This window comes from Onychostoma macrolepis, chromosome 01, assembly GCF_012432095.1.
Source record: "Onychostoma macrolepis isolate SWU-2019 chromosome 01, ASM1243209v1, whole genome shotgun sequence".
In the NCBI taxonomy this organism is placed as follows: domain Eukaryota; kingdom Metazoa; phylum Chordata; class Actinopteri; order Cypriniformes; family Cyprinidae; genus Onychostoma; species Onychostoma macrolepis.
In genome coordinates, this window is record NC_081155.1 from 3306010 (window position 1) to 3333488 (window position 27479).

The window sequence follows — 27479 nt, forward strand, 5'->3', positions numbered from 1 at the left end:
TTATTCATGTGTGTTTGATTAGGTTGAAGCAAAAAGCCACCTTTCCCCACCTGTTCTCCTCTGACCACTGCCTGTCGCGTGCTTTGCTTGATGGGCAGGAAACTCTGCTGCGATGCAACCGTGTTCCCCTCCTATTGTCCGACACACACATGCATATAATATGCTGTGTATATAGTTGACATGATAAGAGTAATATTAAAGTTAAGATGTACCTCTAGGCGAGGCAATTTCTAGCCATTTTAATGCCCTAGGCGAAATCCCTATTAGTCCCCCCTCCACTAATTTGTAGAAATTCAGAGCATTGTGAGTTCCACAAATCTGAAGGCATTAGGCCTATTTGTAAATTGACTGTTAAGATAAAACATTTTTCACAGTTTATTATCTGTGATAGCATTATAGGCACTGGATGCCTGCTATAGCTCTATGTAACAATCCCTAGTTGCTAAGAAATTGTCATCAGACATAAATTAATTTTATTACATTTGGATTTGGATACATGTTTAGATATTATCAATGGCTATTTTTTGACTTTATCTGTTTTTTGTTTTTTTTTGTTCAATTGTTTTGTTGTTGTTGTGTCAGTTATTGCATTATTATTTTAGTCAAACCTATAAAACCCTTTGTTACCCCCAAACTATATAGGCCTATAAAAGCCTGATCAGTGACAAAGTAATCAGAACGCAGCTACTTGTTCTTTTATTACTCACTGAGCGTGAACTTCTCCTTTAAATAATGTGACGCTCTGCCCTCTATATGTATGATGCTGCTCCCTGTTGGAAGCAAATTATTATTATTATTATTTTGGAAGCAAATTAATTGATTCAGCATTTCTACACTTCCGTAAGGATGCGTTAAATTTGACAAAATATCTTTTGAATTAGCTAATTTTCCTACACCAATATTTTTTTAATTTGCTGAAAATGTTTTATATGGGAATATTACACGACACACTGAACCTTTAACAATGCATTGGCACAAAAACGCACACGGCACACCTTTTAGACCAGTTTCACATGAAACATGATTTGTGGCGACTGCCACAAATAATGCATTAACAAAGTACTGATTTTGTGCACTTTTTATATACCAATATTTTAAATTGGCCTTACCTTAAAAAAGAAAAAAGAAAATAAGCCTTACCTTGCCAAAACACTGACAGAACCCATTGATCTAATGGCACTGTTGAGCGCTTCAAATCAAAATGCAAACTTTGCATGCAACAATCAGAGGCAGCAATTGACAGCTCTGATTCAATGGCATACAGGCATCGTCAGAATGACAGTACTCTAGCCCAATGATGTTGGGGGATCCAGTGGGGGCGGCAATCATATTTCAGGGTGTCCATGCCACTCTTGATCACAGCCCTGTTAAAATTGGCAGTACATGCGCTCATTGGCGCCCCCTCCAGCTGGTGGCGCTCTAGTCTAGGCGACCACCTAGAAACGGTACTGCCTCTAGGTTTTATCATTTAAACAGGTCTTTGTGAAGTTTGTTTCGTGTTTTTGTTTTTTTGTTTGCTTTTCTTCACAGAGCTGAATGTCATGGTGATTGTAAAACACGAGACCGAAACACTTCGCCTGTATGGTTTTATGGTGAAATTTATTATTTTCAGTGTAAACTCAGGTCTATTTTGATTATGAACCATACACTTCTCTGCTCCTGCTATGCGCACGGTGTGAATGACGCACATTTCCCCCTGTTTTCTTTTTTTATTTTCCCCCTGGAAAATCATATTATCTAGTAGGAGGAACAATAATACCAGCTGGAGACTGATTTTCTCTGGGAATTTAATAGCTACATAACCATTAGACTTAGAAAGCAGCTACTTACGGTTTTCTAACATGCAGCTAAACTGGACACTTCTTTTGGGTGAGTAGCCTCTGTTCTGGGAATAGATAGAGCCTATGTGTCAGAGGTGTCTGTGTAACAAAGACTGCTCTTTAAACTCGACCATTTCAGTTGTTACAACACTATTCTTGTTGTTACTTTTCCTATTTAGCTGCAGTAGACAGTTTAATGGGCCTTAAAGAAAAAATGTAAACCTAGAAATGTATTGTTTTTTCTTCCCATTTTAGTCGACCCAGTTTTATAAAACAAATGGCATTTAAGCTTACTGCAATAATTACATACATGACTGGCAGTCGTTTGTAATAATGCAAGGCAGAAATTTAACAAACTTTGAGTTTTTCGTGTACAGTAATGTGTCTTTAACAAAACACTGTATCTTCACTGTATAAATTCTGATAATGGATAACGGAGCCTTTTGGAGTTCGGTCAAAGACTATGGCATACCCAAGACATGTCACTCGTATAGTTTTGAATGGGGAAAAATGCAACGCTCAATATGGCCGCTCAATTGCAGGAAGCCCCGCCTTCTGAATGAAAGAGCCAATCACTAATCGGTAAAGTCAACGAGTCACTACAGCTGCCGTTTGAAGTCCCTATTGCTATAGAAACAGTCAGAGTTCCGAAACGTGCGTTTAGGACTGCGCATGCGCACTGGCTGATCGAGCCTGGAAAATAAGCTTTTTATAATGCTATTTGAGCAAAAGAGACGACATTTATGATACAGTTGTTGTCAGATTTCTTTGGTGATTTCAAATATGAAATTTAATCGTAAGCTTAGTGAACAGTTTTGGAGAATTTGATGTTTCCCCATTCAAAGAGATAGGAGCTGCACGTGGATGCCCGAGAAGCGTTTCAAAGATGGCCGCCGAGTGATATGACTTGTCTTAAAGATACTTTGGTTCCGTAAAGTTGGCAAGATATTCACAGATTTGACTTTTCCGGATCAATAACTCGCGAGCAAAACGTTTTTACGACACAAATGAAGCCTCTTTTTATTCGTAGTGATGTAGTAAACAAGATACAAGCGTGTTTTCCTCAAAACAAGTTTTCCTCCTCTCTGTACGAAATACATTGATCTCAATGCTCTGGCGTCTGAGAGACAAGTCCTAAGGGACCGTCTGCAAAGTGCGAAAAGTCACTGAATTTGATGAAAGTACAGTGTATTACAGTAAAGTTATTACCTATTTCTCATAATAAATAATTATAAAAATTATGCCAAAGCAATTATTTTCAAAATAAGTGTTGTAGTATAACCAGCAGGAGAGCAGTGGATGTGTGACCTGAATTTGGTGAAAGTACAGTGTGTTACAGTAAAGTTATTAACTAATTTGTCCAATAACAAGAAGTTTGACTATTTTCATAATAAAAAAATCATAAAAAATGTGTAAAAGCAATTATTTTCAAAATTAGTGTTGTAGTATAACCAGCAGGAGAGCAGTGACGTTTGAAGTGAATTTGGTGAAAGTACAGTGTGTTACAGAAAAGTTATTGAGTATTTTATTAGTAACATTTTTCGCGTTTCGCACTTTACAGACGGTCCCTTAGGACTTGTCTCTCAGACGCCAGTGCATTGAGATCAATGTATTTTGTACAGAGCGGAGGAAAACTTGTTTTGAGGAAAACACGCTTGTATTTTGTTTACTGATCCGGAAAAGTAGAATCTGTGAATATCTTGCCAACTTTATTGAACTGCTCTTTGGATTGTAATACAAATGTGTCAGTCGTTGCCTTGGTAAAGCAAGTGTGATGTAAACAGCGATATGGTCGATGATCAGATTCTGTTTTTGGGATGTATATACAGGTGCTGGTCATATAATTAGAATATCATCAAAAAGTTGATTTATTTCACTAATTCCATTCAAAAAGTGAAACTTTTATATTATATTCATTCATTACACACAGACTGATATATTTCAAATGTTTATTTCTTTTAATTTTGATGATTAGAGCTTACAGCTCATGAAAGTCAAAAATCAGTATCTCAAAATATTACAATATTACTTAAGACCAATACAAAGAAAGGATTTTTAGAAATCTTGGCCAACTGAAAAGTATGAAAATGAAAAGTATGAGCATGTACAGCACTCAATACTTAGTTGGGGCTCCTTTTGCCTGAATTACTGCAGCAATGCGGCGTGGCATGGAGTCGATCAGTCTGTGGCACTGCTCAGGTGTTATGAGAGCCCAGGTTGCTCTGATAGTGGCCTTCAGCTCATCTGCATTGTTGGGTCTGGTGTCTCTCATCTTCCTCTTGACAATACCCCATAGATTCTCTATGGGGTTCAGGTCAGGTGAGTTTGCTGGCCAATCAAGCACAGTAACACTATGGTCATTGATCCAGCTTTTGGTACTTATGGCAGTGTGGGCAGCTGCCAAGTCCTGCTGGAAAATGAAATCAGCATCTCCATAAAGCTTGTCAACAGAAGGAAGCATGAAGTGCTCTAAAATTTCCAGGTAGATGGCTGCGTTGACTGTGGACTTCAGAAAACACAGTGGACCAACACCAGCAGATGACATGGCAGCCCAAATCATCACTGACTGTGGAAACTTCACACTGGACTTCAAGCAAGATGGATTCTGTGCCTCTCCACTCTTCCTTCAGACTCTGGGACCTTGATTTCCAAATGAAATGTAAAATTTACTTTCACCTGAAAAGAGGACTTTGGACCACTGAGCAACAGTCCAGTTCCTTTTCTCCACAGCCCAGTTAAGATGCTTCTGACGTTGTCTCTGGTTCAGAAGTGGCTTGGTAGCCCTTTTCCTGAAGACGTCTGAGCGTGGTGACTGTTGATGCACTGACTCCAGCTTCAGTTCTCTCCTTGTGAAGCTCTCCCAAGTGAATCGGCTTTGCTTGACTGTATTCCCAAGCTTGTGGTCATCCCTGTTGCTTGTGCACCTTTTCCTACCCAAATTCTTCCTTCCAGTCAACTTTGCATTTAATATGCTTTGATACAGCACTCTGTAAACAGCCACACCTTTCAGTAATGACCTTCTGTGACTTACCCTCTTTGTGGAGGGTGTCAATGTTCGTCTTCTGGATCATTGCCAAGTCAGCAGTCGTCTCCATTATTGTGGTTTCAAAGACCAAGAGATACCCATAATTTATACTGTAAGGGATGGTCATTTATTCAAACTCAAATGTAAATATTCTAATATTTTGAGATACTGATTTTTGACTTTCATGAGCTGTAAGCTCTAATCATCAAAATTAAAAGAAATAAACATTTGAAATATATCAGTCTGTGTGTAATGAATGAATATAATATACAAGTTTCACTTTTTGAATGGAATTAGTGAAATAAATAAACTTTTTGATGATATTCTAATTATATGACCACAAAAAAAAGTTTCACTATAGCTGTATTTTTCAATCTATTTCCAGGTCTCTTTCTGCCATCATGCAGTGGATGTTCCATTGGATTTAAACTTGTTAAAAACACATGTGTTGGTAATGTTGTCTTTGTGGTTTGATTGAATAGTGCAAAAGTAACAGTTTGACTGTTACAATGTTTTTAATGGTCTGTATGTCACTGAAAAGAGGGAGTTTGTGTTACGTGGATTCCCCTCATCTGTCTGCCTCTCTTACAGATGTGGATGAGTGTGCGATTTTTCAAAGTGTGTGTGATTATCATACTCAGTGTGTAAATACAGTTTGAAGTTAGTACTGTAGGTGTATTGAAAGAGTAGATGGGGGCTTCCCGTGTGCATCTATGAGGCATTTAATTATTCATTTAGCATAAACTTTGATCCAAAATTAATTATAATTCATGCCAACTGCTGTCTTTCCCCCCTGTCAGATATAACCAGTTCTCCAGAGACCTATACTGACTCACCTATACCTATACCGACTCAGACCTCAACTGGCCCTGAAGCAGGATGGAAAGGTTTTTCTGGCCTATCAGTTTAATTTGACACATGTTAAACAAAAGCTACCAGTTTGGACTGTATAATGCTGATGCAGCACTGATGCCCCCTGTCAGATAGAACCAGTTCTCCAGAGACCTATACCAACTCTGATTTAATCCAGTTTCAGACCTCAACTGGCCCTGAAGCAGGATGGAAAGGTACCTTTTGTTTTTCTGGTTAAATCAGTTAAATTTGACACATGTTAAACAAAAGCTACCAGTTTGGACTGTATAATGCTGATGCTGCACTGATGCCAGCACCAACATCGCATCAAATCAGCTGTATGCACAATGTGTGTCTAAGTATGTGCAACTATATTAAAATGACAATAACAGAGACTGATTTCCTATCTTCTCTCTCTTACAGACATTGATGAGTGTAAAGATGATCCAGATGTTTGCGGCACGAATGCCGACTGCTTCAGTCATCCAGGTGGCTACAGCTGCAAATGCCACAAGGGTTACAGTAACTATGGCAACAACCAGTCAAAATGCATCAGTGAGAATTATAGCATTATTTGCTTAATTTTAAATGCACCAATGCAATTTAGATCTTCTTTCCTGTTTGATTTATTTATTTATTTTTGTTCCCCCACAGAAATGGATTGTGATCAGTTTGAACCTGAATCTGAAGCAAACCACACACCAGAGAAGGTGGAATGTGTACTTCTGCTTATAATTATTACTATTATTATTAGTAGTAGTTTTACTATATGCCCTATTACTATATAGTTTTTTTTTTTACATTTTGTAAAAGTTATGTAAATGTGATGACAAAATGCTCTTAAAATAACATTTAATGTTCTTATATTATTAATATTTGATTTGCGTTCTCATCTCGATGTAAAGAGAAAACATACTCCAATGTCCTATTTATGATGTGTTTACATGATAAACGTTCGCATAATGTTGTGAGAAAGCGTTCTGAGAACAACATTCTTTGTGATTGTGTTATTGATATTTGCTGAAATGTTACAAGTGAAAGTTCAAAGAATGTTATATTGTGAGTAAAGCTAAAGTTAGAAGAAAGTTGTATTAACATCATGGCAAGAAAACTCAACATTTTAACATTCTAGAAACATTGTAAATCAATGTCCCCATAATGTTTTTAGAACATAGAAATTTACACGGCAAAGGTGGAACAGAACTGCTTCTGATGTGGCAATTAGGCGTCTTTATGCAGACTGTTTAATGCTGTCTTATTCAGCCTTATTCGGTTGTGTAAAGATGCATGTACTGTAGACTTAGACTTTTGTTTGTCTTCTAGTTGAAGCATTTGATGTCACTGTTGAAGAGCAGCTGTGAGTCTCTGAACAATCCACGTGGAGAACATTTCACTGGAGAGGAATTACTGGAGGTGAAACACACACTGCACGATATATATTCATATAGTATGTAAACATGCACTCGCTCAGGGGTGAATGAACATCACTGATTCGTTTCACAGAGCTTGTGCAGTTCCTCTGACGACCTGCTGTCGGATGGAAACATCCATGATGGGAAGATGTTGAGTCACTTTTTGGACGCGATGGAGAACAGCATGCGTCTGATTGGACCTCAGCTGAGAGAGCCTGTGACCAGGATGGAGACGCACAACACCTGTGAGAAACCAAATTTAGATACAATCTCACTGTGGCACTGAATGGAAATACTGAAAATAGGGCATTTTTATGAAATTTTTATGATGTGACTCACAGTTGTTGAAGTTGCAGTCACACGGAACCAGTCTCCGCCCAGTGGGCGTTTCATTCTGAGCACAGACTCCGCCCTTTTCAATGCCAGCTGGGAAGCAGTTGTAGGGGATTCATATCCAGGTACAAACACACACACACACACACACACACATATACAGTATATGTACTTATGAAACCATCAGCACTTTGATGAGATGTAACTGTAAGTTTTCTTTAGGTTTTGCGTTTGCGGCTCTGGTCAGTTATAAAGATTTGAACTCCTCCAGCGATCTGCTCCAGAAGATGAGAAATGAGAAATCAGACGATAAAGAGAGAAGTGTCACTTATCAACTCAACTCTAAAGTGGTGACGGCCGTCGTCAGTAATGCAGAAACCAAACAGCTGTCAGAGCCGGTGAAGCTCGTCTTTAGACACGTGGAGGTGAAGATACTGACACATCCGCTTATGACCAGCACAAGATCTCACTGGAGACTGTTACTATTAATGGTTCAACAGTGACAAATGAAAAACTACCATGAAAATGTGTGTTCCCTGTTTGAAAATCCAGTTTAAGCTGGATTCTAGCTGGTTTACAAGCTGTTCCAAAAACCAACTTGACCACATGAAGCTTGTATGAGCAGCAAGTAGCTGGTTTGTTGCTGGTAGAGGCTCTACCAGTCTTATTTTACTATCATTGATGTATTATTATGTTTTTATAAAATATTTTGACTTGGATTTTATTTTTATATTTTGTCTTTTCAGTTTGATTTTAGCTGGTGTTAGTAACTGAGTTGTGTGTCTTTGTCATTTTCATGTTTTTATGCCATTTTTATGTCTGTTTTTTAAACTATGTAGTGTTTATCAATTTTTTATTTTTATTTAATTTATGCCAAAGCAAAGCAACATCAGAGCCACTGAACTGAGCTGGTATAGTTGACATTGCACAGATCCTGCTCAGAGCATCAGCTCTTGCTTTTTGTTCATTTCCAACATTTTACCAAACTTTTTAGGCAGGTGTTCACGTGTTCTTCATTTTCTTCTCACTTCTTCAGGAGATGGCAGAGTCTGAGGGCATGGTTTACTCCTGTGTGTACTGGGATGATACTGAGGGGGCGTGGTCTAAGGAGGGCTGTGTGGGGGCGTGGTCTAACAGCACTCATACAGTGTGTTACTGGTCTCATTTCAGTAGTTTTGCTGTGCTCATGGCTCTCTATCCTGTGCAGGTACATGCAAAACTGAGATTTCACATATTTAATTTGGATTTTAAATGAAATGAAATGAGATTATTTTCACTTCCTCTCCTCCAGGACTCATTTGATTTGGTGTTGATCACACGTGTGGGTTTAGTTCTGTCTCTGGTCTGTTTGTTTATCTCTATCTTGACGTTCAAGTTCTGCCGCTCCATCCAAGGAACCCGGACCAGCATTCATCTCCATCTGAGCATCTGTCTCTTCATCGCAGATCTCGTCTTCCTCTGCGGGATCTCCAGTACTCACAATGAGGTGTGTTTCGATGAGAAAAGTGTTTAGACACTTCAAAATGTCTGAAAGCCATTATGTTGACAATACCAAAGCAAGTGTCATTTATCAAGCAAAATGCACTTTAGAATGAAAAGAAAAGTGGTGATGAGGCATTTCTCATTAAATTTCAAAGTAAATTTCACAAAAATGGCAAGAAACACATTGAATTAAACATGAACAAGACGATGCCAGCAGTGCAGATGGCCAGGGCAGAGTATAAGGCTACCAAGGCAGACAAGAGACCACCAGTGTGGAGTAGACAGAGCCAGAGACCAATACAGCGGAGCAGGTGGAGCAGAGAACCAATGTGGAAACAGGGGTGGATCTGGTAACCACAGTGGGACTGGTGGCACAGAAGGCCATGCTAGAGCTGGAGAAGCAGGGGAAGAATATGCATCCCAAACGCACAAGATGGAGGTTGCTATCACAGGAAATGCTGACGAGGGAAGGACCGCTGGGATCACCGGTCTTTAAACCACCAGACTTGGAAACCCTGGGAACTACAGACTCATGGCCACCAGACTTAGGACCACCGAATTCAGTTACATTTTCATAGCTGCACGTGCCGAGGGCCCGCCACCTTGGATGCCAGTCCCAAACAATTCAAGACAGCCATAGTTGATTCTGGTATGGCGGCCTGACATGAGGAGACTCTGGCTTGTTAGCTGGAGGCAGGCAGTTGTTGCCTAATGGTTAGAGAGTTGGACTTGTAACCCAAAGGTTGCGGTGGGGGGGAGTGAATGACCAGCGCTCTCTTCCACCTTCAATACCACGATTGAAGTGTGACCCTTGAGCAAGGCACCGAACCCCCAACTGCTCCTCGGGCTCCGCAGCAATATGGCTGCCCACTGCTCTGGGTGTGTGTTCATGCTGTGTGTGTGTTCACTGCTGTGTGTGTGTGTGTGCACTTGGATGGGTTAAGTGCAGAGCACAATTTCCAAGTATGGGAAACCATCCTTGTCCACACGTCCTTTCCTTCCTTTCCTTGTGCAAGTGGCGATCCAAGTCCTCCTCCAATTCCCCCGACGGTGAAGGAGGACCCACCCAACCACAGAGTCAGATCCATGTACTGCGCAGTGTCCCACCCCAAAAACAGTCTATTATGCCTCGTTTCCACCAAGCAGTACGGGTCAGTACAGTACGGTATGGTACGGTTCAGGACTGAACACCCTGATCCAGCTTGCGTTTCCACTGCCAAAAGTACCCTTACTTGATAGGCGTGGTGTATACAGGACAGTAGCGATCGACAATAAAGCACGATAATAAGCACAAATCTGCATCTTTTATGTCAGTTTTAATGAACAATAATAGCCCTTATAAAAGTATAAGTACAAAGTATAAGGGGCTTATATAATAGGAAATAAATACTAAAGCAAACAATTCAGTCAAACGTATGCTACAAAGTCAGCGCTGTAAGCTACTACGGTAAAGTTCAAAATAAATATAAAGTTAAACTTTGTGCTCAGTCAAAATGATATGACCAGGAATAAATAATAGATTAATGAGACCACGAATGCCTGTTAAATATACACAAAACAAATTGTATCTCATGTTTAATCACTACAATGACGTAGACATGTGGGGGCGTTTTTGAATGAGCTGTTTTAGGGGGGCGTGGACGAGTCTTAACTTTTATAAAGAATATCTCTTTGGGTTAGACACTTTAATCTTTGCAACTTTAGGGATCTCATCTATGCACGAACAGCTTGTAACACTCCGAAGAGAAAGTAAAACTTGAAATCGCATCATAGGACCCCTTTAAAGTGTCTGATTCGCTCTGATATGCTACACATCATTATGAGTGGGGCACATGACCAAAACTGATTATGAGTGATTTATTTAAAGATAGCAATATATCAACATATTTTTTGTAAATAAGGTTGCTGTGACATCTACATTGTACAGACTAGTAAAGGATAAATACGATATAAAAAGATACAAATGAAACAAACAGTGCTTTAAGTTTTTTATGCAAGTCTAAAGTATTAGTTAACAGACTACTACAGAAATTGAATAATCAAATAAAAAATAAAACAGCATAGTCTTCACTGTATTAAACTTCCTTTGTTTCTTATCAAATAGTCGTTCAGTTTAGAGCAGTGAGTGATTTTGTCTTTGTCTTTTGTTGTTTCATTAATATTAAGCACACAGTTAGCAGCAGGAATATTAGGCTGCTGTCACTTTAAGAGCTGCACAGATCCAATTTCCTGTTACATTTTTTCATTCTCAACTGTTTATGTTCACTTATTACATAACTGTCAAGGGTTTACATGAAGAATCACCAAGCATTGCATTTTGACACATTTTTGCGTGTATTTGACTGTTTATGCATGCACCTTAAGCTTTGACTTTACATGTGCATGTTCTATACCAAATCACAGCACGTGCACAGAAAATCCAAGGAACAGTGCAATTTTTGCGCTTTTAAAAACATGAATAAATCTAATCAGCTTTAATAAATCAAGCACGTCCCATTTTGCAAAAGTCACATTACATGATTTTACGGATTTGCACATGAAATTGGACTTTAATGGAGGAACAAAAGCACACCACTGGAAAGGAGGCAAAATGGGGTGCAATAATCGTTTTATCTCGATTATTGTATTTTTATGTACTGTATTTCCATAATTGTTGGAAGCCGAAATTGAATTTGAAACTGTATTTCGATTAATTACACAGCTCTTATTTCTACTGCAAAAAAGTATTTGCCTTATGAACTGTTACATGAGTGTTTTAACTGTGTGGCCTGCTTCTTCCTGAATATGATCAAATGTCAGGATGTCCTGCTAGCTCTTGTTGGAGAAAAACAGGATATCACTACAATGTTGGGAAGACACCATGTGACAAATGAACGTGTCAAGTGTATCACTTTAGCTATATATGGCATCATTAAGGAGACAGCTTTTGAAACAATAGAACAAAGGGTATAAAGGCAGAGAAGCATGCTCACTTATTTTAGTTAATCTTTGTTATGTTGTATATGTTTATTTAGGTTTTTTATGGTTTTAGCTTTAGTTAATGACTAATAACCCTGGTTTAATTTTTGTAAATGTAAAATGTGTACTGTAAGCAAACGGGAGAATGATGTGAGGTGTGTTTCTCTCTCAGGTAGCGTGTGCGATTGTGGCCGGTCTGCTCCATTTCTTCTTCTTGTCTGCGTTCTGCTGGATGCTGCTGGAGGGGGTTCAGCTCTACCGGATGGTTGTGCTGGTGTTTCACACCACATTAAAACATCTCCACATGTATCTGGTGGGATACGGAGTCCCTCTCGTCATCGTCATCATCTCTGTCATCGCCTTCCCAAAGGGATACGGCACCAAACGACAGTGAGTTTCTGGAATTGGTCAAATATGCTTGGAAAAATATATGATCAGTAAATTGACTAATAATCATGCACACAGTTTGCTGTATATAATATATAGTATATGAAAGAAACCCCATGATTCAAAAAGTGGGTTTTGTCTGAACATTGAGATCTATATGCTAGTGCACTTTTAAAAGTTTTGACAGTTATGAACACTTACATTTATCTTTTCCTTTGGGAAATGTACCAAAAGTATTGACTAATTTTCTTATGTGCAAACAAATACTTTAATCAGGGTTCATGGCTGTGATGTAAATCAAACCCTGTAGTAGAATGTCCCCAACTTCCTGAATGGATTATGAAAGGAAAAGTTATTTTCATAAGTCATAAGTTTTTTATGTGTTTTTGTAATCATGTGATTAATTTATCATTCTAATGTGTGTTGCAGCTGCTGGCTCTCTCTCGATCGCTATTTTATCTTGAGTTTTTTCGCACCCGTCTGCATCATTGTGATCCTCAATGGTTTTGTCTTCATCATCACCGTGTGGAAACTGGCTAAAAAGTTCTCCAGTCTCAATCCAGACTTCTCCAAACTCAACCAGATCAGGTGTGTGATCTCTTATTGATCTCAAAATAGATTCAGTCATTCTTGATTTGATTTCAGTCAGTGGTTTTGATGAATTATATTTGGTGTGTAGGAGTTTCACGGTGACCGCCGTGGCTCAGTTGTGTGTTCTTGGAGGAACGTGGATCTTCGGCTTCTTCCTCTTCCAGGAGAAAGGGACTGAAGTCATGCTGTACCTCTTCATCATCCTCAACACTCTCCAGGGGGCGCTAATCTTCATCCTGCACTGCCTGCTGTCCAAACCGGTACTTACACATGCAACATAACAACAGAAAATCCATAATCCATGGAGAATTTACTTACACACTGAACATTAGGTAACAGTGGCTTATTTTAGACTTAAATCATTTTTTGTTGCTCTTGTGCTCATTTGCCATTGAGGAGAAATTTTTAAGAATGCTTGTCCTTATAATGTCAGCATATGGTGCTTCAAGCTTCAAAAAATGATGCAAAAGGATTACAAAATGATCCCATGCAATTCATGCCATAATTACCAAGCGTACCGAAGTAGTGGTTGACCCATATATCACCCATTTTTTATTTATTTATTTATTTTTTTTAACATTTTTAAATAATTGGCATTAACTGATAAGTTTTTCTGGCCGTTAATTGCCGGAAGCAGCTTTTATTTTGATGGCAACAGGACTTTTATATCAGGGTTCGAGGGGTTTATATCATGCTTTAAGGGGGTCCTCTGGTAAAAATAACCTTCCGGAGGGTAAAATACATGTTTTTTGGTGGGGTTCTCCTGGTAAATTTTGCACTCCAGGGGATAAAAATCACGTTATTGGGGTCACATCAACCTGCGGACATGAAAAACTACCCGCAGCAACAGTGTTAAAGTAGCAGGAAAACCACAGACTTGGCAACACTGTTTTGTATTGACAGCACTAAGAATCACAGCGTCTGTGCGAAGTTTCGAGTGTAATCTTAAATCCTTGATTTCAAACTATACTGTCCCAGTCAACAATTTGATCTCACAGTGATATCACCATGAGCTCACAGGATACTCGTGATGAGGTCACAATGTGAGGTAACAGTGAGCTAAAAGTGTAACCTCACTGTGTGCTCATACTAATGTGAGGTCAAAGTGCACTCACTGCACAGAGACTAGGTACCCAGCATGCATTGCAGCATGAAGCTTTTGATTGTCACCATTGTTGAGATTCATACACTGATTCTTGATGTCTCTCTTTGTTTTTAAATGACACAGTAGTTCAAAATGTTTGTGTCTTATCATGCTTTTAAAATCCTTCATAAATGATTATGACACTGCTGGGTCCTATACTGAATAATTACAGAGCTGTTATTAACAACTTTAGCTTAATAACTCCTCACAAAGACAGCATACTGAATCTAGGTGATGGTTGCGCTGTTATCATCAGTAATAAACCAATATCACCTGGTTGCAGTCTCTTTTTGGTTTTTCTTGCCATAACAAATGTGCTTTTCAAACACAGTTACAGCAGCCACAAAAAATATAATGTTATAAAGTCAAGGGTCAAGAGCCCAACTAAAGCAAACACTACTCACCACGATGGTAACGTCAAACAAAACAATAAAACATCATCATCTAAATCTGTTAATTCTCAATAAGCGCTTTTGTAGATGTCTGACAGAAATAAGAACCCGCTCATCTTTTTGAGTTCACAATGAGTTCATATATTACTCACACTGTGAGCATCACCGTATGAGAATGGTGTGATGCCACTGTGATCATCGCGTGATCTCACGTGTTGACTGGGGTGCCATATATCCAGCTATATTCATATTCATGTCATATTCACCGTGTAAATTCATGTTACCTCGTCTTTATTTATTCTAAATGCGCAAGAACTTACTAGATTACTGTGAACTGTTGTTTACTTCCTTTTTATTCATGTTTTTAACTATTTCTTTATTTGTGATAAAAATATTATAACTCAATCAGATTTATTTCTTGTATCAAGTTCAAATAATTTTTTCATATTGATTAATTTTTACAATTATTTATAATGTACTAAATATGTAAAATCTAAATGTCATTCCAGCAATTGTTATTCATGTTTTTAAAATTAAATAGTGTAATATCATATATATCGGCTTTATATCGTCCACCCTGTTTCCTAAGATATCGGTATCTGCATCAGTCATCTAAATCCACGTTGCTTGACCACTATTCTGAATGCATGCAACTGGAGTTGGCCTCAAAAACTGTAATTTATTATCAAATCAAATATAATTTATTTTGCATGTTGCCCCCTTCAGATCAGGACAGAGTATTACAGTCTGTTTGTCCGAATGTGCCCACATAAGAAGAAAGCCAAATACAGAATCAGTACCAGCCAGACCAACAGCAGTCAGGTACGTTAGTGTGTGTTTGAGTGTTTTGGACATTAAAGCAGCATTTGTGGGTTCAGTTTCTTCATTCTTACTTTGACTTTGACAGAAACCTCTGCGGAGCGACGGCAGCACAGCAGAGTCACAGATGTAAAGCACTTGTTTTGTACAAACTCTTCAACACAAGACACAAAGACTTTCTGTGTCAAATGAAGACATTTCACAAGCTTTAACTCAACAGTACACGTTCACAGTCGTCATCTGATGAATACTGCTGCTTGTTCATCATCTGTTACTGGAGACGGAGATGTAGGATTGTTCTATAGACTTGACTCCATTCTTTGAATCGAGTATTTAGGTTGCTTCTGTTTTCGGCTTTTCTTTTCTTTGCGGGCGAGTGTAAAGTTTTTTACACTATACATTTTTAGATGCAGAAGGAAACATTGTTTTATAATGATGAATGTTGTATTGTGTTGAGGGAGAGCATAGTTTGTCAATTAATGAAGTCATTCTTTAGAAGCGAGGCCATAACCATGTCAAAACATCCTGATTTTTAGCTCACGAGTATTTCTAACCTGTGTATTTTCTCTTGTTTCTGCCTCCATTATACAGGAATGTAATGACTGTAACAACCAAAAGTGATATGTCTGTTTATATTATATTACATTACATTGGTAAAGGTTATGCAATTTTCTATATGCAAACTAAAATTAATTACTTTATTTTAATGAGGGACATGGGAATAAATGGGCATACATTAATAATTGTCATGTTATTTATTAAAATCTGGCTCAAAACTTTTTATTATTCTTAAATAATTTGAAGATTAATATTCATAAACTGTGCATTTGGTCTCTCTGTACATAACCTTTACATATTAGCACGTTGACGAGGACACGAGTGCAGAAAGTGCTGGAAAGTGGACATGCTGAGTCACACAGAGCAGGAGCTGACACAAGCTCCTGCTCAAAACTCTGGCCGTTTGATAATACCTAGAATATCAAAATTGACTGCGGGTGGCAGATCCTATTCCTATTTAGCACCCAAACTCTGGAACAATCTACCTAACACTGTTCGGGAGGCAGACACACTCTGTTAGTTTAAATCTAGATTAAAGACCCATCTCTTTAGCCTGGCGTACACATAACACATTAATAGATCAACCGGAACCGGGAACACTCCCCATAACACTCGATGTACTCGTTACATCGTAAGTTGAATGGCATCTACACTAATATTTGTCTGTTTCTTTCCTAGTCTGTTTCTCAGTCCGTATCCGATCAGATGGTGGATCAGCACCAAGAGATGATGTCTACAGAGTGAGTTTTGGTTCCTTGCCGCTGTCGCCTCTGGCTTGCTCAGTTGGGGACACTTAATTTCTAGCGATTATCGCCGATTTGATTGCACAGATACTATATAAACTAAACCGAGCTAGACAATGACATCTCTGAATTCAATAATGAAATGCCTTTAACTGAAAATTGAGTGTTTAATCTTATCATTACATTACTGACACTCTATCCTCCAATTTGATACTGTTAAGTGCTTTGACACAATCTGTATTGTAAAAGCGCTATATAAATAAAGGTGGCTTGACTTGACAAGCAGAGGAAACAAGTGGAATATGTGAAACACTGTTAAATTGAAATATATTTTGAAAATGCATATAACAAAGCTCAAGTTGTGTGTTTAATTATATAATATATGTGAAATTATATGATTGCCTCATATGATATTATATATATTATAGAATAGTATATCCTGTTGTTATATACTTGAAACAATGTTTTGCATTCGCTGCTTTCATTCTCATTCAATTTACAGTTTGATGTAGGCCTATCCACTTAAACAATATGAAGTTTCAGGACATTTTATTTGACTTTTATGTGCTAAATGCGTAACTTTGATGTGTTTTAAAGGGCGCGCACGTTGAGCATTCAAATCGCATTTAAACTGGAGAGGAGGGAGTTACCATGGAAACGGGCGTCAACTCACTCAGCTGACAAGTAGGGAGAGTCTGTCTCTGCTGTTTTCACTGCTTTCAGGTACATTTAGTCCCTAAAATTACACAAATAATACATACGACCTTTCCTGACACTTCCTTACATGTAATTGACACGTTTCTGTTGAATCTTTACTTTACAGGGATGCTTTAGTGTCTTCAAAAAGACCGTTAGCATCACAACCGTTAACTAGTAAGCTAACTATAGATTTGAGCTCTTATTAATGAAAGTTTGAGCTTTTGATCACATTTTATGTGTAGATGAGCAGTTTTTTAAATGTTTTACTTTGTCAATAGGTAAATGGAAGTAACTATAAGCTAATTAATTTAACCTAAAAGTCTGCACTGTGGGGTCAATCGGTGATGTCACTTACATGAACTAATGGACTGAAACTATTTCAAACACGTTTTGAACTTTCAGTGCCAACAAATATTGCTAAATTGCACTGTGATTTCAGGAGCGTCAGAAAAAAAACTCCTAAAACGGGAAGTTACAAAAAAAATTGTAATGGGAGCTGCTGACAGAGATGCAGGAACTGTACTGTGACGTGCCTCACTTCAAACTGTAATGACCTGTATGTATATTATTTTCTAAACTTTAAATGTAGTGAAGTGTTTGTACAAGTAGACTTTGTTGCTTGTGGAAACCTCACACGAGCCTGAAAGGTACTTAAAACTTAAAATCTTATTTGCAGTCTTGAAGACTGTTCACCAAAGACTAAATTTCAGTCCAGCAGAGTTTTCTGCGCACTTCATCACCAAGATCAAAATGAGCATTGTGAATGTTAGAGCCTCACACTACATTGTTAATGTTTGAATTGTATTTCAGAGCAGTTCGTGAAGACAGATAATCATAAGATGTTGTGACATCCAGGACAGAAGTCAGTTCCAGATCCAGCCTCCACACCAGACTCCTCACTCACAAGCATTGCTGTCTACTAGATATTATGTGTACTCTTCAGACTTAGGTGCATGCAGATATTATTCAGGAACATGAACACTTGAATATTGCAAAAATAGGGAAAATACCTTATTTAAGAATTTAATGTTAATTGCGTTAACATTAAAAAAAAAAAAATATTTTTACTGTTTTTTGTTTTGTTTTCAAAGCACCTAAAAGCCAATTCACACTGCCATACACCAACAGGGTGAACACACTGACCAAGCAAAACAAATAAGCATGTTTTTTTTTATATAGTTTTTGTGGAAGTGTGAACTGACCATAATGCTGTTTGTTAGTTGTGAGATTCATTCAACTTGGTTTGCTGTAATACAGCGATTCATAAATGCACCAGTGTGAAGCATAATTCCCCCACATTTGCTTTATATCCATAAAGTGATATATTTATTTTTTTAAATGGTGAATTGCTAAAAAAAAAAAAAAAAAAAAAATGGGTTGGTTAAGGGCCTGGATTATCTGATGTATTATAATGCTTCATTCAGGTTTAATGTTTCAATAATGTGATTAGTTGAGGAATTGTGCATGGTTAATGATGGCTCTTAAATATTTAAATGCAATGTGCCTATTAAGACTTGCATATGTGTGCATAATGTTTTGATTCTGGATGCTTACAGAAGGGTAATCTTTAATTTATTTTCCAGAAAAATCATGAGCATTCGTACTTTTTGTTGGTTCATGCTGAACTGGTGTTGATAAATGTACTCTTTATATTAATAAGTCAATTGATATTGTCACTGTTGCGTCTGGAGATTTTTATTAATTAATTTATTTTTGTACAATTTTTCAGTGTCCAATTTCAGTTTGATTTATTATGAAGGGGCAAATTATAATGTGTGTGTTTGTGTGTGTGTGTGTGTATATATATATATATATATATATAAGAAAACATTTACAATACATATATATACATTTAATTTATTTACATAAAGTCTGAGTAAAGGGAATATATTCTATGAAAACATGTTTAAGTTTATTTGCTTATATGCAAAGTACAGTAAAATAGCATTAATTGAATATTTGAATGTTTTAAATATATTTGCATTTATAGAAATCTAATATATTTACATATGCATAAATGTAATATGTTAACAAATATTAGAAATTAATATAGGGACATATATTGCAAATTAATATATTTGCATAGTCTGATATCTAAATGTATTTCCATAGAAAGGAAATAAATATATTTACATATTGTCACGTGTCGACCCGTCTGAAGTCCTGTCTATCCTTATATGGTTTAGTTCCTGTTCTCGTTTGTTAATTATCATTCATTGTCCCCACCTGATTTCAATTATGTTGTTTGCTCTTTTGTTCCCTTCCGTTTATAAGTCCTCAGTTTTCTCCTGGTTTTTGTCTCGTCTGAATGTTATTAAATGGGAAAGTGTGTTTATGAGTATTTCGTTCTCCGAGTCCTTTATTTTCTTTTTTACTAAAACCACATACCCGTGACACATATATTGTATAAAATATATTTTCTTCCATTTAAATTTAAGATATTTAAATATATGAAAATGTATTTATTATTAATATACTGTTTTTCAATCTATGTGACTTCTGTATTTCCACATCCTGATGGATCTTTAATATTAATAAAACATAAAAAACATTAAGAGGCTTCTCACATGTTCTGTGTGTGTTTATGTGATTATTTATTCTCTAGTTGTTGTATTAGTAAGTGTGTGAAAGTCTTTTGGTTTAGTTGATGTTAGGCACTGAAGGTTGGCACTATTTTTATATTAATTAATGCTGTTAAGTGTTGAATAAAGGAGTCATTCATCTTATAGTTGCGAGAAAAACAACAAAAAACAATTTTGTATAGAAGCTGACACGTCTATTTTTGTTTCTTTCCCCTGGATCTGTATAGCACATTAGCAATGGATCTTACAGTATGTATAGCTATTGTCTCAATGTTGATCAAGTAAAAATATAGGCCTCTTCCAGCTACTGTGAGCTTAAAGGAATCAAATCATAAGACTTTTTTTTCTGAATCTTTTGAAAATAGTTTAATGGACTAATTTTAGAACTGAAATTTCTAACATTTCAGCGTTGACTTCAGAGATGCAGCTTGTTTCACTTTCAGTTTCACTTTCGCTTTAGAATTTATTTGTCATGTGCACGAGATATCAGTGTCAATTTGTACATTTAAATGCTTCTTATGAGGATCAGGCTTTCTACAGCAGTAAATATAAATAACAATGCACTTGCAAATAGCAAAATAACAATAAATTAAGATAAGATCATAATAGGCTATGTACAAAATATGAGAATATGTCATGAGTGGCGAACTCATGGAGAGCCACGGTCCTGCAGATCACAGCTCCAACCCCGATAAAAACTCACGTGTCTGTAGCTTTTTTGTAACCCATCAGACTCTGATTAGCTTATTCAGGTGTGTTTGATTAGGTTGAAGCAAAAAGCCACCTTTCCTCACCTGTTCTCCTCTGACCACTGCCTGTCGCGTGCTTTGCTTGATGGGCAGGAAACTCTGTGTGTATAGTTGACATGATAAGAGTAATATTAAAGTTAAGATATACCTCTAGGTTTTATCATTAAAACAGGTCTTTGTGAAGTTTGTTTGGTGTATTTTTTTTTTCTTTTCTTCACAGAGCTGAATGTCATGGTGATTGTGAAACACGAGACCGAAACACTTCGCCTGTATGGTTTTATGGTGAAATTTATTATTTTAGTGTTAACTCAGGTCTATTTTGATTATGAACCAAACACTTCTCTGCTCCTGCTATGCGCGCTGTGTGAATGACGCCCATTTCTCCGAGTTTTTTTTTTTTTTCCTTGGAGATTTTATTATCTAGTAGGAGGAACAAATACCAGGAGTGCTTGAGATACCAGTGAAAGGGCTGAAGTGTTTGAGGACGTGAAGTAACGGTCAGCTGGAGACTGATTTTCTCTGGGAATTTAATATACATCACCATTAGACTTAGAAAGCAGCTACTTGCGGTTTTCTAACATGCAGCTAAACTGGACACTTCTTTTGGGTGAGTAGCCTACGTTACTCTTTTTTACTCTGGTCAGGTGTGTACTTGACATACTGAAGCTAGATTAGTAGTCAGACAACTTCTGGGAATTGAAAGACTGCTCTTTAAAATCGACCATTTCAGTTGTTAGAAATCACAACAAGATTCTAGTTTACTGTTTTGTTACTTTTCCTATTTAGCTGCAGTAGACAGTTTAATGGGCCTTCAAGAAAAAATGTAAACCTATGTATTGTTTTTTCTTCCCATTTTAGTCAGCCCAGTATTATAAAACAAATGGCATTTAAGCTTACTGCAGTAATTACACACATGACTGGCAGTCGTCTGTAATAATGCAAGACAGACATTTAATAAACTTTGAGTTTTTCATGTACAGTAATGTGTCTTTAACAAAATACTGTATCTTCACTGTATAAATTCTGATAATGGATAACGGAGCTCTTTGGAATGTAATACAAATGTGTCAGTCGTTGCCTTGGTAACGCAAGTGTGATGTAAACAGTGATATGGACGATGATCAGATTCTGTTTTTGGGATGTATATAGATTTTGTAAAAATAATAGTAAAAAAATAAAAATAAAAAAAATAAATAAAAAAAACTGTTTCACTATAGCTGTATTTTTCAATCTATTTCCAGGTCTCTTTCTGCCATCATGCAGTGGATGTTCCATTGGATTTAAACTTGTTAAAAACACATGTGTTGGTAATGTTGTCTTTGTGGTTTGATTGAATAGTGCAAAAGTAACAGTTTGACTGTTACAATGTTTTTAATGGTCTGTATGTCACTGAAAAGAGGGAGTTTGTGTTACGTGGATTCCCCTCATCTGTCTGCCTCTCTTACAGATGTGGATGAGTGTGCGATTTTTCCAAGTGTGTGTGATTATCATACTCCGTGTGTAAATACAGTTGGAAGTTACTACTGTAGGTGTATTGAAAGAGTAGATGGGGGCTTCCCGTGTGCATGTATGAAGCATTTAATTATTCATTTAGCATAAACTTTGATCCAAAATGAATTATAATTCATGCCAACTGCTGTCTTTCCCCCTGTCAGATATAAACAGTTATCCAGAGAGCGACTACTATGCCGACTTTGATTTAATCCAGTTTAAGATCTCAACTGACTCCGAAGCAGAATGTGAAGGTGTCTTTTATTTTTTCTGGCCTATGTGTTAAACAAAAGCTACCAGTTTGGACTGTATAATGCTGATGCTGCACTGATGCCAACACCAACATCGCATCAAATCAGCTGTATGTACAATGTGTGTCTAAGTATGTGCAACTATATTAAAATGACATTAACAGAGACTGATTTCCTATCTTCTCTCTCTTACAGACATTGATGAGTGTAATTTAGATCCTCTTTCCGTTTTTTTTTTTCCCACAGAAATGGATTGTGATCATTTTGAACCTACAACACACTAGAGAAGGTAGAATGTGTACTTCTGCTTATAATTATTACTATTAGTAGTAGTAGTAGTAGTTTTACTATATGCCCTATTACTATATTGTTTTTTTTTTTGGTTTGTTTTTTTTACATTTTGTAAAAGTTATGTAAATGTGATGACAAAATGCTCTTAAAATAACATTTAATGTTCTTATATTATTAATATTTGATTTGCGTTCTCATCTCAATGTAAAGAGAAAACATACTGAGAACAATGTCCTTGGAGCTTATTCATGATATGTTTACATGATAAACGTTCTCATAATGTTGTGAGAAAGCGTTTCAAAGTCTCTTTAAAGTCCGTGTGTTCTGAGTTTGTCACACAACAGAAAAATGTGTTATTAACCACCCAGGCAAATTTGAATGATAAAAAAAAAAAAAAAGGCCAAGTAACTAAAATAAGTTATCAATATCTTTGAAAAATAATCAGGACTCTGCTCTCAAACGCTTGAGGCGTGTCCGCTGTCTGCGCTGAAACCACGCCCACTCGTGGGAAAGCGGCGTCTCTCTCAACTGTCAAATACCGCCCCTGATAGCACACGTACATCTCTGAGACGTCTATTTGACGTCTGCATTTACATCTGCAAGATGTATTTTTTAGGGTGTTTGCTCATCTGCAATACGTCTATAGGACGTCTCCTTTTAGATGTCAAATAGACGTCTATTAGATGTCTTTAAGATGTTTATGATTTAGAATGTATGTAAAACTGACATCTTACAGACGTCTGTCAGACGTTTATAGACAGCAGATGCTTTCCAGATCAAGAGATCTTTAACAGACATCTTGCAGACGTACGTGTGCTATCTGGGGCTACAACCTGAATGGATGCTGATGCTACCTGTAGTAGCTTAATTGGATTTATACAGCCATATATGTTTGAGCCCGCAAGTTCGTTATTTAATTGTAGACGCGCGGCAAGCGCGCTCAACGCGCGTCAGCGCTGCAGTGCGTTGAAACCTTCTAGTCTTCAAGGCGAGCGCGGCTCATGGTTGCTTAGCAACGGCAAACACCAGGAGAGCTACGGTGCACTTTGAAAGAAGAGAAAGCGGTACAGCTCGCGTTTCCATGCGTTTTTAGATGCGAATTGTGAACGCTCCATGTTTTTAAATTCTGCCACATATTGATGTCTCTGGGTTAAGACCCGGGTATCCATTCAATCTAGAACCATCCCTGCCTAGAATCTGTATATCTAACATCACAGACATTCAAAAAGACAAACTAAGAACTTGATCTGTCAACATAGTTATTATAGTGTTAGGGGCGGGGCCACGCTCGATGGCTCCATTGCGTCATCGAGCCACCGTTTTAGCCCCGCCCAATAAATTTTGAACACAGAATTGGTGAAAAACTGTTTAATGGTTTAACTCCACAATTCAGTACTACATAGTTCAGTGTCTTTGTAATGTGTTTCAGCAATACATTTCTAACATTTGTAATGTGTTTAGAAACAATTCTCAGAATTCTCTTTACACGGACTTTAAGACAAGTCATGTCATTCGGCGGCCATCTTTGAAACGCCTCTCGGGCATCCAAGTGCAGCTCCTATCTCTTTGAATGGGGAAACATCAAATTCTCCAAAACTGTTCACTAACCCAGTCAACACGTGAGGTCACGCGATGATCACAGTGACATCACACCATTCTCATACGCTGATCCTCACAGTGTGAGTAATATCTGAGCTCATTGTGAATTCAAAATGTTGAGCAGGTTGAGAGGAGGCAGTTCAAATATCAGTCGCTGGGGGACATTCTACTTCCTGTTTCTCAACACTATCACAGAGATATCTCAGTGCTCTCACATGATGAGCTCATAAGTGCACGCCCAGCTAACAGATTTCTGTTATAAGATACAACTGAAACATACGTTACCATCATAGTGATTAGTGTTTGCTTTAGTTGGGCTCTTGACCCTTGACTTTATAACATTATATATTTTTGGGGCTGCTGTAACTGTGTTTGTAAAGCACATTTGTTATGGCAAGAAAAACCAAAAAGAGACTGCAATCAGGTGATATTGGTTTGTTATTGCTGCTAACAACACAGTCATCACCTACACTCAATATGCAGTCTTGGTGAGGTTTTATTAATAAACAGTTTCTAAATATAATAGCTCTGTGATAATACAGTATAGGATACAGCAGTCTCATTATTATGAAGTTATGAAGGATAAAAGCATAAGACACAAACATTATTAACTACCCTCTCATTTAAAAACAAAGAGAGACATCAATAATCGGTGTATGAATCTCAACAATGGTGACAATCAGAAGCTTCATGTTGCAATGCATGCTGGGTACCTAGTCTCCGTGCAGCGAGTGAACTTTGACCTCACATTAGTATGAGCTCACAGTGAGGGCGCTGTGAGGTTACACTTTTAGCTCACTGTTACCTCACATTGTGACCTCATCACGAGTATCCTGTGAGATCAGGGTGAGATCACTGTGAGATCAAATTGTTGACTGGGAAGCTTACAATTAAATTTCATATTTGAAATCACCAAAGAAATCTGACGACAACTGTATCATGAATGTTTTTTTTTTTTTGCTCAAATAGTGGTTTAAAAAGCGTATTTTTCAGGCTAGATCAGCCAGTGCGCATGCTCAGTTCTAAGCGCACGTCTCAAAACGCTGACTGTTTCCATAGCAACCGGGACTTCTAAAGGCAGCTGCAGTGAAGCGCTGACTTTACCGATTAGTGATTGGCTCTTTCATTCAGAAGGCGGGGCTTCCTGCGATTGAGCGGCCATATTGAGCGTTGCATTTTTCCCCATTCAAAACTATACCAGTGACATGTCTTGGGTATGCTATAGTCTTTGGCGTTCTGAGAACAACATTCTCAGATGTTATTTGTACGTTTCGAATGTTCTCATAATGTTGACAGAAAATGCTCTTAGAAAAACATTCTTTGTGATTGTGTTATTGATATTTGCTGAAACGTTACAAGTGAAAGTTCAAAGAATGTTATATTGTGAGTAAAGATAAGGTTAGGAGAAAGTCGTATTAAAATGGCAAATCAATGTTCCCATAATGTTTTTAGAACATAGAAATTTACACTGCAAAGGTGAAACAGAACTGCTTCTGATGTGGCAATTAGAGATCTTCACGGGTCCAAAAATTCGTACAAAAATGTGCTGCACCGAACCGACCCAGACCCGTATTTTATTGGAAAGTGGGACCCGAACCCGTGCAGACCCGAGAAATGCCTTAAATGTACTACCCGGACCCGACGCGGACCCGACCATTATTCGAAAGTTGGACCCGAACCCGGCTGGGAAGACACGGACCCGACTGCCCCCGATCGGCACATATTGCACAGTAAACTGCTATTAAGTTAATAACAAGTTGCGAGAGAAAAAATAAAATAAAATCCCTTACTACTGTTAGTAGCCTTCTCCCTGACTGCGATGCATACAATCCTCCTAGTCAATAAATTTCCATCCATGTTAGCTGTTCGTTCCTCTCTATTGCTGACTGAAAGAGCCTTCTTAATCCACTGATTATTGCTTTAAAAGTCTACATGCTGTCACGGTCAGTGACGGATGACTAATGCAAATTCAGTTTTTTTTCGTTTTTTTTTTTTTTCTCCATCTCGAGTCAACTTCGACTGTTGCGTTTGCGCAACAACAACGATACTTTTTGTTGGTTGTAATAAAGACTCGGAGCAATTATTTTTTAGCAAAAAACGTGTAGAACAAGAAGTGCATTACACTTTACTGCGTGCATGTTCAATAACAGGTGCGTCTCTTCGTCAGTTTTGTTTCAGCTTTTTTTTCCCCAAATCACTCATGAAGGAATCCATGATAACCGTCCGCCTGCAGTATGCATTAACTCCGTCCACGCTCTGCTTCTGGCGGCTGAGGTAACGCATGTTTTTTATTTATTCTTTTTATTTTTTTTCTTTCACCTCATTTCCCGCTCACAATTTTCTCATCCTAATTTTACAAACTGCAAGTTACAAAACACACTCATGATGACTGACACTGATTACTGGCAGGTGCGGTGTTCTCCGATCGACTCGGGTATTACACACAATGTTAAACAGACCCGGGACCCGAAGTAATAGATTGGGACCCGACCCGGACCCGGCTGACTATTTAAAATATAGACCCGTACGGGTCCCGGGTCGGGTCCCGGGTCCTCGGGTCTCGGGTCCTCCGTGAAGACCTCTAGTGGCAATTAGGCATCTTTATGCAGACTGTTTAATGCTGTCTTATTCAGCCTTATTCGGTTGTGTAAAGATGCATATAGACTTTGACTTTCGTTTGTTTTCTAGTTGAAGCATTTGATGTTACTGTTGAAGAGCGTCTCTGAATGATCCACGTGGAGAACATTTCACTGGAGAGGAGTTACTGGAGGTCAATCACACACTGAACGATATAAATTCATATAGAAGTATGTAAGCAGAAAGCATATTTCGAGAACAATCAGATGGCCTAAACAACAGGTTAAATATTAGCTTCTTGCTGTTGCAAATTTACCAAGTACCAGTACTTGCAGTACAACCAATAGCTAAAAGAAACAAGCAGGTCTAGCAACAAACATGATACTGAGCACTAGATAAGCCCTAAAAGCAAGCAAAATCCCAATACCCTAACAGCTTTAAAGCAAAGACCTTCTGAAATAGCGTAGACTGCGGCAGCATGCCCTTTAAGAAGAAGAGAAGCAGCGAAGGGGTGCTCTTCTTTAATCAGCAGCTAATCTATGGTCAATACCCGACGTTTAGGCAGCAGCATGTTGCCCTTATCCAGATAATCGTTAGCATTAATAACCTTTGGTAGCAAAATCTACATACTGCCCGTTAAGTATCAAGCACGTTACAGGTACACTGATTAAAGCAACAGCATATCAAATAGAAATAAAAATAGGACAAGTTTAATGAAACAGAA

At 37.7% G+C, this 27479-nt stretch overlaps 2 protein-coding genes across 16 annotated transcripts; both read left to right on the forward strand.

Moving 5' to 3' along the window:
• Positions 1 to 1747: 1747 nt before the first annotated feature.
• LOC131542878 (putative adhesion G protein-coupled receptor E4P) lies at positions 1748 to 18276 on the forward strand. 13 transcript variants are annotated; one of them, XR_009271810.1, is made up of 20 exons: positions 1748 to 1869; positions 5231 to 5296; positions 5646 to 5732; positions 5829 to 5912; positions 6121 to 6252; positions 6352 to 6407; positions 7021 to 7110; positions 7201 to 7354; positions 7451 to 7567; positions 7665 to 7867; positions 8479 to 8649; positions 8734 to 8928; positions 12055 to 12272; positions 12699 to 12857; positions 12949 to 13120; positions 15123 to 15218; positions 16452 to 16513; positions 17114 to 17200; positions 17655 to 17771; positions 18026 to 18276. XR_009271810.1 is itself a non-coding variant. In XM_058779962.1 (19 exons), the coding sequence occupies exons 1-18, from the start codon at positions 1842 to 1844 to the stop codon at positions 17202 to 17204; spliced, it is 2181 nt and encodes a 726-aa protein (XP_058635945.1). In that variant the 5' UTR covers positions 1748 to 1841; the 3' UTR covers positions 17205 to 17239; positions 17340 to 18276. The 13 variants fall into 13 exon arrangements, 9 of the variants coding, with proteins under 9 accessions (XP_058635945.1, XP_058635955.1, XP_058635969.1 ...); XR_009271823.1 differs by lacking the exon at positions 18026 to 18276 and adding an exon at positions 17340 to 17389 and having other exon boundaries at positions 17114 to 17239; positions 17655 to 17759; XR_009271815.1 differs by lacking the exon at positions 18026 to 18276 and having other exon boundaries at positions 17114 to 17389; positions 17655 to 17767.
• Positions 18277 to 20616: 2340 nt separating this feature from the next.
• On the forward strand, positions 20617 to 27392 carry LOC131543089 (epidermal growth factor-like protein 6). Of its 3 annotated transcripts, none has more exons than XR_009271849.1 (4): positions 20617 to 21153; positions 21788 to 22398; positions 22535 to 22577; positions 26867 to 27392. XR_009271849.1 is itself a non-coding variant. In XM_058780319.1 (4 exons), the coding sequence occupies exons 1-4, from the start codon at positions 21126 to 21128 to the stop codon at positions 22321 to 22323; spliced, it is 336 nt and encodes a 111-aa protein (XP_058636302.1). In that variant the 5' UTR covers positions 20617 to 21125; the 3' UTR covers positions 22324 to 22448. The 3 variants fall into 3 exon arrangements, 1 of the variants encoding a protein (XP_058636302.1); XR_009271848.1 differs by lacking the exon at positions 26867 to 27392 and adding an exon at positions 26346 to 26619; XM_058780319.1 differs by lacking the exons at positions 22535 to 22577; positions 26867 to 27392 and having other exon boundaries at positions 21788 to 21853; positions 21994 to 22113; positions 22202 to 22448.
• Positions 27393 to 27479: the final 87 nt, after the last annotated feature.

Coding starts and splice junctions, on each gene's coding strand:
- LOC131542878 (XM_058779934.1), top strand. CDS start 1,842: ATGCAGCTAAACTGGACACTTCTTTTGG. Junction 8,650..8,733: donor TGGCTCTCTATCCTGTGCAG/GTACATGCAAAA, acceptor CCTCTCCTCCAG/GACTCATTTGATTTGGTGTT. Junction 15,219..16,451: donor GCCAGACCAACAGCAGTCAG/GTACGTTAGTGT, acceptor TTTCTTTCCTAG/TCTGTTTCTCAGTCCGTATC.
- LOC131543089 (XM_058780319.1), top strand. CDS start 21,126: ATGCAGCTAAACTGGACACTTCTTTTGG. Junction 21,154..21,787: donor AAACTGGACACTTCTTTTGG/GTGAGTAGCCTA, acceptor ATCTATTTCCAG/GTCTCTTTCTGCCATCATGC. Junction 22,114..22,201: donor TGGGGGCTTCCCGTGTGCAT/GTATGAAGCATT, acceptor TCCCCCTGTCAG/ATATAAACAGTTATCCAGAG.